At 49.5% G+C, this 8,958-nt stretch overlaps 1 protein-coding gene across 7 annotated transcripts in view; it reads right to left on the bottom strand.

Annotated features, from left to right (window-relative positions):
• Nucleotides 1-236: 236 nt before the first annotated feature.
• BCL9 (BCL9 transcription coactivator) overlaps nt 237-8,958 on the bottom strand; it is an 85,456-nt gene continuing 76,734 nt past the window's right edge. For 6 of the 7 annotated variants that reach the window (XM_032649462.1, XM_032649472.1, XM_032649481.1 and 3 more), the window contains 3 exons: nt 5,362-7,603; nt 3,915-4,175; nt 243-2,604 (listed from right to left, as the gene is read on the bottom strand). In XM_032649462.1, the coding sequence (XP_032505353.1) occupies nt 1,487-2,604; nt 3,915-4,175; nt 5,362-7,603 (3,621 nt within the window). In that variant the 3' untranslated portion in view covers nt 243-1,486. Of the gene's footprint in view, nt 2,605-3,914; nt 4,176-5,361; nt 7,604-8,958 lie in introns of all 7 variants that reach the window. The other variant, XM_032649452.1, reaches the window with a different exon arrangement.

Below are 8,958 nucleotides of genomic sequence, written 5' to 3'. Positions count from 1 at the left end.
TCTGCCTATAGCTAGGATTTCCTGATTGGGACAGAAACAGCACAGGATCAGTCTACACGAGTAGTTACTCAACAGCAAGCAATACGCTTCATCTGCAAAAGCACTTTTATGTACTTCCCCTAACCTTCACCCAGATCAACTCCGATACAAAGCTACTATGCTTCTGGGTCACATGGCAACTAATAAGCCCAATACTGAACAAACAGGAATCCAAATGGACAAAAGAGGCAATTCAGTTTTGTAAGAAACAATATATTTTATTTTTCTGACACCACAGCTCTGGTGAGTGGTTTTGTACCAAATTTAATGGAGGTTACACAGAACGTTTGACGCATGGGACGGGGAGGAAAGGGAAGGAAACAAAAAATTAAAAACAAAAACAAAATCTTGGATAGCTTTTAGCATCTGTTCCACTCCCACATTAATAAAATTCACTTGGGAATTCCTAATAAAAGGAGAACAGAAAACAAGGTGGGCAGGGAAGGGTAGGTTGGGGAAGAAAAGACGAAGGGCAAAGAAGACCATTGAGCATCCCAAAGACAGACCTTTCCCTCCCAGAGCCGGGACAACGCTCGGCATGGAAGGCGAGGCTTCGTTAGATTTATTTCCCCAAAATAACACCGTGTATTGCAGCTGCCAAAGGGAAAAAGAGAGGAGGGAAGCAGGGGGTCACCAGTGGGGGACACAACAGGAGGAAACTCACTTAACCAAGAAGATAGGGAAGGAGAGAGGAGGGAAAACAAGAGAAAAATGTGAAGGTGGGTCTTCAGATTGGGAGAGACAGACAGTGCTGAAGAGCACTTGAACTGAAAAACAAATGTCCTAAGCATCATTATTTTTAAAAAGAAAAATCTCCCCCCTCCCCCCACCCCTCGCTGAACTTAGTTCCTCTTTTTGTGCTTTTCATTAATACTCTGCTCTGAGGTCGTAGTTTGGTTTTTCTATACACTGGAGTTGAAAGAAAATAGTCCAAAGGTCTGAAGATGGATTCTCCACCTAAAGTAAACAGCCCAGCATTCCTGTTCTCTTGTCCCAAAGACTAAAGTCTCTGCTAAAATCCCTTTTACAATATAGTACAGTACACACAAAAAAAATAAAGCCCAAAGCAAAAACAAAACCAGAAAAGAATCCTGGGAGAAGCCAGTCCAAAGGACGTAAACATACAGAGAATGGTGCAACACATGACCCATGGCAATTCTCAAAGCACGGCTACAGATTCCCAAAAGTAGGTGCCATCATGGGATACCCAAGTCCACAAAAATAATTTTTAAAAAATAAATCTTAAAAAAAACACACCTGTTGATTAAATGAATAATTTGTTTTCAGATAAATCCATACATTCTCGAGTTCCCCCCTCCCCCAAAGCAGCCCTTGGGTCTCTGTTCTCCTATTGCATGACCAACAGTACTCCTGGAACTCCCTCAAAGCAGCTCTCAGGACCTGGAATCTCATCTTGACAAGGATCGGCACATCCAATCTTAGCAGCTTAAAACATCATGTTTCCTGGGTTGCCAGGTCCTTGGCTAAATCCAGCCATGCCCACGTCAGCGGCCATGCTCCGGGGCCTCATCTGTGGGGGGATCATGATGTTCTGTTGGGGTCCCATCATGCCCTGCATGGACATCATCATGCCTGGAGATCCCACAGGCCCAGGGTGGGTGTAGAGCCCGGCAGGCCCTCGATCCTTGCCAGGAATCATGCCCACGGCAGCAGCTGGATTGCTCATCAGGGTGGGCTGGCCGGGCATTGTAGATTGTGCTGGTGACATCATCCGATGGTGAGGTCCCATCATGCCTTGCTGGAGAAAGGCTGGTGGTCTCATTGGGTTGTGGCCTGGCATGGATGGAGCTGTACCAAGAGGGATGTCCGGAGTTCCCACTGGCCCTGGACCTCCCATGCCAGGTAATGCTAGTCCCATTCTGGGGGCTTGTTCGCCCATCATCCCCTGCATGTGCGAAAACCCAGGTCCAGGACCCTGGGGCTGTTTACGGCCTGGGACTTCCCCTCGAGGGAAATATTGCAGTGTCTGGCTAGGCTTCTCAGATGGAATAATACGAGACAGATCAAACTCAGGTATTCCGGTGGCTCCAGGTCGGATGACCTCCTGTAGATCTGGGTCTGTAAACACTGAAGGCATGCTGTTCCCCAGGACAGCAAAGGAGTCAGGACCCCCTGGGCCTCCAGGCTTGCAAAGTGCTGCATCTGCTGAACTTTGGGGCAGGTTGCTGGGGCGGCCAAGGGGCCCTTCTCCTGGGAAACCCATCCCTCCTGGGAAGTTGCCCTGCCCCCCACTGGGGCCATTGTGAGGAAATGGAACCTGCTGTGGAGGAGACTGAACTGGAGGGAAGCCCTGGGGGAAACCCATCCGTCCTTGAGGTACCATCGGAGGCTCCTGGGACCCATGCCCCATGATAGGATTGTGTGACATCAAGCCAGGCCCCATCGGGACCCCATGAGGAGGTATGGTGGGTCCCATGGCATTCGGAGAGGGCATCTGATTGGAGTGAGAAAGTGGCTGGGTCATTCCCATTGGGCTGAGGGTTGGCATTGGAACCACGGGGTTTGGACCTGAAATTCGAGGATTCTGTGTATTAATGCCCAGTCCTAGAAAAACAAAGATATCAAAGGAATCAACTTAACCGAAAGCAACTCAGGAAAACTATCATAAATCAAATTAACAAAAAAACTATTGTGCATCAAGTGTGCACGGTACTGTGCTGGGGAAACATACAATGCACAATCTCTGCCCTCAATAAGATTATAATACATTTTGGGGCACACAAACCAACAGCTCTACAAGACAATATATTATTGAGTCTTAAACTGTAGGACATAAAGGTATATAGAAGACAGCTAGGAAGAAAGTCTCCTGTGTGAAAAGTTACAAGTGAATATGCAAATGAGTACAGTCTTCTTCATTGGAGACATTTAATACAGAAGAAAACAATTTGCCTGGATGGCTTAGTATTGGTCCTTTTGGAGAAAGAGGACTAATCAGTCCTATGAGTCTAAGAATCAGCAATAACAACAAGGAAACCAAACAGGCCTTTTTCAATCGATACTTGACATCACTACTTTATATTACCTTACAGAAAGAGCGTTTCGAACTCTACGTTACGTGAAACGGTAAAGAAAAGCTAACTTTTAATGGAAAAGGAAAACACACAGGTTCTACTATGGTCTCTGGGACATTTAAATATTTGGTCTCTCCATGGAGTTAACCACTGAGAATGGTAAGGATGGTGCTTGATGATAAAGAGCATCCCTAACAATCAGAATGGAACTGGAACCAGAAACCCATGGCTCAAAAGTCACGGTCTCTTTACTGACCACCTTCACCATCCCAGATCATGTCCTATTAGTGAGATTTGGGGAGATGGGAGGTGTAGGGGTGAAGGAGAACAGAATGAGTAGGGAAGGGAGGAATTTTATTCTCTCTAGTTCTAAAGAAAGCGATTCTCTAGGAAATAGGGGCTTTCCATTGTCTGAAATCCTGTGGCTGCTTGTGGTTTGAGGCTGCCCTTCCAGGAAAATATCTGAGGACTAAAGACATTCTGATCAGCATGTTAAAAGGATACCGCTCTCAGTTATGTGCCAGGAGGACCTCCCCAACCTCCACCAAAAAAAAAAAAAAAAAAAAAAAAGCATCTAGGTACACAGAAGCATCAAAACTTCCATAAGAAAGTGACAAGAACTATAAAGAAGCCTGCTTTCTTATCAACAAATTCTGAATTAAGCTAATAAAAAATACTGTGATCATTCTCTTCCTCTAGGCAAGACACTTTAGTTTTACTGAAACTAACTCAGATAGTATACTTTTCCAACTTGGTGAACGTCCGGCCATCAAGAAAAGACTTCAAGAAGTTTTCCTTTGTCCAGAGCTAGCTCCATATCCTATCTTCCTGATTTCTTACCTGGCATATTATTCATTGATGGCAAGTTGGGAGAACGAGCTGGAGGGGAGTCGTCATCTGAGCTGGCCACAGTCTTGATGGCATCGTGGTATAACGGGGTAGAACTGGGCATTGCAAACTTGGACATTCGAGACATCATAATAGACAGTGGGTTCTGGGAAAGGGTCGGCTCTGGAGGCATGGTGTAAGGTGTACTAGAGGGAAGACTTCCCGGGATACTCACAGAGGCAGACTGGCTGGCTGTAGGAGGTGGGGGGCCACCTAGGAGAAGAAAGCAAAATAAAAAAAGGGCAGGGAATTAGATTTCTCTTGAAAGCTACTGGGCCTATCGTTATGAACGAGCAGGGCCAGGAATGAGACAGATGAACAGGACAGTGTTATTAGACCCAGGACATGAATCATCAGTCTCTAGTCAAGCTCCGCGTGTGTGCAGAGGGAGACTGCAGTGTGAGATGGAGGTGACAGCTCAGCAGATGGGAAGACAAACGCACCAAGAATGCATAAGAAATATTAGCTCAAACTTGGGAAAACCATGGGTTACAGGCAACTCTTATGGATCTCTTTCCCTTGCCAATCACAATTTAGAATTCGACTCAGGCGTTAGTATGCTAGGAAGCCAGATTAGCAATCCCACCCCAGGTACTAACTGAATCGCCCTACACACGCTCTTGATTGATTTTCTGCCACCAAGATGTCTGAACTGAAAAGGTCTGAGGGGGCAACTCCACTGTACTGCTTTTGTGAACTGCTACCTAACGGAGAGACACACTTGAGCTTGGGAGGATAAATCTCCTATCCTATTCTGATTCTAGTCTTCCTCAAGTGGAGACAGCACAGACCTAGTATTTATACCTCAGTGCTCATCTTCCACTGACCACCTCTGGTCCCGTTCACAAAACCACCATCATCAGTGAGAGCTTCTCCTAGGAAGAAAATACTAATAAATCGTAGCTGATCTCTGAGAACAGCAGTTTACCAAGGAGAATGTTTCGGTAACAGTTTCTATGGTCAACACATATTTACGAGAACCACTCAAGTCTCTCAGCAGCCTCTCCTCTTTGCTTGGGATGATACTCAGACTCTCTTGACATGATGAAGGGCAGCCCTTTGAAGTGGGTGGATCTAGTATTTAAAGGCACATTTACCCACTGTTGAGACATTCTATTGCACCACCGTGAGTTCACTGTGCAAACGTAAATCATTCAGTGAAATGACACACATTTCCCATTTTCCTCCCAGTCCTATCCGAGAAACATATTCTGCACTAAGAGCATAACCCCGTGGAAGTACCGATTACGCACTCTGCCACAACTACGTCCATCTTGGCAAAAGCCACCTCCTTTGGTTGCATAATCAGGTTAAGACACCAGTTTTCTTAAAGGATGTACATCAGGCTTTTGCAATCTCTGGCTTTAAGGTGCAACTGTGAGGATGAAAGCATACTGACCTGACTCTACACTTCCCAGCATGGCTGGGGAGGCCATGGTGAGGGGTGCTTTATGGTTTGGAGGGATCCCGGGGCTCTGAAGGGGAGGCTTTGGAGAGGAGGTCCATCCCGGTGATGGGGCGGGAAGTGATGGAGACTTGAGGTGAACAGGCGAAGCAGCAGCAGACCCCAAGACAGGGGGGGACTTAATGGAAGCAGCAGCAGCTGGGCCCGCCAGCATGCCTGCCAGCTGCGATGGAGTCTGGGGGGACTTGAGGTTCCCCGAGGGCGAGCCCAGCATTGGCGACTGGACTTGGCGCATCGTGGGAGATTTCAGAGGGTTAATGCCTGGGGAATGCACCTGGCTGCCTGCCACAGAGAGATCCACGGGCTTCCGCCCCAGGCCGCGCTGAACGGAAGGAGCAGTGTTGAGGCTAGTGGGGTTACTAGAAGGGTTGAGAGGTAGTGGTGGCATATGACTGAGCCGGCTGTTAGTCCTTTGGTCGGGCCCAACTGGTTCTCTGAGATTCCGCAAGCCACTGTTGCTGCCTGGACCCTGAGACATGGGGAGGAACGGCCTGGGGCCCATGCCATACTCTTGCTGAGGGTGCTCGCCAAAGGGCAGGGGCACCATCTTCTGCTGAGCAGGTAGCATGTCTGCACCGCCGGCGCGGAGTTTCATCATCTCCTCGGGCCCCACCCCAGCCTCTCTCATCTTCTGAGGTATCATCTGAGAGTTGGATCCCATGTTGACATTTAGACTGACATCTCCCTTCATCCCACTGGGAACCATCCCAAACTCAAGTTCCCGACCGGGGCCCATCTGTGGGGGCATTCCTTTTGGAAAGTCACCCCTAGAAGGGCTCAGCGGGCCCTCTACTGGTATGCGAGGGAAGATGGGATTATTCCCCGGCTCCATGTGTCGCTGGGAGCCAGGGATCAGCCTGTTCATCTCCATGCCGGGCCTGATGCCTTCCACGCTCATCCCCGGGGGCAGACCCAGCTGTTTCTCTGCCAGCTGCTGTTGAAACATCTCTTCAGACAATCCTTGGGGGTTTGGGAAACGTTCCCCTCGGCCAGGACCACTGAAGACGCCCTGGCCAGGCGGGAAGTTTCGACCGTCTGGGATTTTTGGCACATCGTCTGGCCAGCTGACTCCAGAGAGACCTGGTCTAGATGCTGGGTTGGGGACACTAGGCCCCTCCATTTCAGAGTTCATCATTCCTGCAAATCCAGGGAGGCGCATCTGGCTACCTGGCATGTTGGGGTGGGGAGCCATGGCCCTCGGGGGCAGAGAATGGGGCATGTTGATCCCGTCAGCAAAGGGCTCTGCACCCCCAGGCCCCCAGGCCTCACCGGGGGTCATCTGGTACGGAGGGGGAGGCCCTCGGACCACTCCCCGCGGCCCGTGCTGATGGACCATCATATCCTGGAGGGAGCACTGCTGCACGACCACTTGCTCCTGCTTTCTCCTCTTCTCCTCATAGAACTCCTGCTGCAGCTTCAGCCACGCTATCTGCTCAGGGGTCATGTGATCCAGGTGGTCGGGTCCAATGGGCCCAGACTGGGAGTTCATGGAAGGTGGAACCATTTCATCCGGAGAGAAGGGCACATCTCTGTGTCCCTGAGGGCCAAATGGAGCCCCCACGTCTGTCCGGGGCCCAGGTCCCTTACCTAGGCTTTGGGATTGAGCCATCATGGCCTGTATTGGCCCTTCTGGTTTTTTCTGAGGTCCATCTAACACCCCAGTACTCTGCTGGGGTCCCCCACTCTGTCCTCCCGGGAATTCTTTCTCATCAGGGAAAAGCATGCGCTGGATATCTCTGAGCGTCTGTAAGGAGCGCTCCCGGTGCTCCAGCTGCTCCTGAGACAGTCCGTCGGGGTTCTCTCCCAGCGGGGGGGGCTCTCCACTGGACAACGGTGGAGGTGGGGGGCCTTTGGGATCTGCTGAAGAGCTACTGCTCCCCTGGGAAACGGGAGTCACTGCTCGGTTGTTGGGCGTCGAGTTTGGCCCGGTACCGTCTGGCGGCAGTGGAGTGGAGCTGGCAGGGCTGCCTACAGAAGGAATCAGTTTGTTTTCTACCCCGGGACTATCCCGGTCCAGGGGACGCGGGGGGGCGGCAGGCTTGGGTGCTGGTGCCGGAATGGGTGGAGTTGGCTGCAGTCTGGTGTTCTGGGAGGAAGTCTGGTCCTGGTTGGCTGGAGCGGGGGGCTGTTGTGGGAGAGGTTTCGGATCATTCCGAAGGGCAGATATCTGTGTGTTCTGAAGATAAACGAGATTTTAAAAATCATTGGTGAACTGAACAGAAGGGCAATGAAAAGAGCAAGATATGTTATAAAGGACTTGTCCCAGCCACATAAATCTACACTGACACTTGCTGTAGAAACTGCTCATGTACAACCCCACTCTGGACATGCAGACATTTTGATTTCTTTCTCACACTTTGCTGTCAAACGGCATCCTCTTTCCCTTGCTGAATAACTTTAAAGCATGCCAAGGGAAAGCCACGCTGCCAAAGTGAATACATTTGAGTATCTATTTCGAGGAACAGGTTTGATATCACATGTCTACTATGTGTTTCTGATTCAGGGAGAGATTAGTTTCTTGGTATGTGGGAGGCTGTACCTAACACCTTTTTCTTTCCCCGAAAGTATAACTGGGTATGTAGACTTCTCATTGTCAATCAAAAAGTCTAATGTTTTCAACTGAAAGAGAAAGTCGTTGTCACCTCCAGCTCTGTACTCTGCCCGTCAGAGGCGGGAGGTACGGCCGCTCCACTTCAGTGTTTCCCCTGGCACGGTGACTAGTGAAGTACTCCTATCCTTGAGTTTCCAGGGGCCTGACATCTCCGATTTCTGTTTTCAGTTTGTGATCACTGATTCCATACGAGAATTTGTACATTAACTGTAGTAAGACCATCTGTAGGCAGGAAGGGTCTGCAGAGAAATCTGAGGCTATCTAGCTCATGGTGTCTCTTGATCTGTTCTTTCCAATAGACAGCACGCGGCCCTTTCTACAGGCTGGATGATCGCCTTATTATTATTTATTAAGTACCGATGCTATACTAAGTCCTGGGTAAAGGCACGCTCACCTACAATAGGTGACACGGACGCTGTCAGTGTCTGGAAGAGGGACTCGTAATGTTCTGGGTCTACACCTCGGCACTGCTGGAGGTACTGGTACTAGAGAAGGGCGGTAATGAAGAACAGACAGGCCCAGTCTAGCGACTCCATCAAGGGATCTCTCACCAGCCTCCAGTGAGCCGCGTGATCCCTTTTTGATGTTCACTTGCTCCTACCTGTTCGCTTAATCCAGACTGTATTTCCAAACCCCTAACACTCTTACTTACATCCCCACCTACTCTCTGGAACGTTTATCAAGGCGCAGATTTGTACAGGAATCATCATACATATCCCTGAACACGAACAGTTCACGTTCCGTGGGTATATATGCAAATGTTCCACTTGCTGGTATTCTCCACGCATCTGTGTCTGCAGACCGAGACTGGTGGGGTAAGACTGGCTGAACTTGGATGACTCTGGATGTTGCAGTGTCCTCTGTCTCTCTGACTCCTTAACTGGAGTGTGGAGGTCACCTTAATTTTCTCTCCAGTGCTA

Source organism: Phocoena sinus, chromosome 1, assembly GCF_008692025.1.
Source record: "Phocoena sinus isolate mPhoSin1 chromosome 1, mPhoSin1.pri, whole genome shotgun sequence".
Classification (NCBI taxonomy): domain Eukaryota; kingdom Metazoa; phylum Chordata; class Mammalia; order Artiodactyla; family Phocoenidae; genus Phocoena; species Phocoena sinus.
The sequence above is the reverse complement of the archived record's forward strand: the minus strand, read 5'-3'. Positions and strand labels throughout refer to the sequence as shown.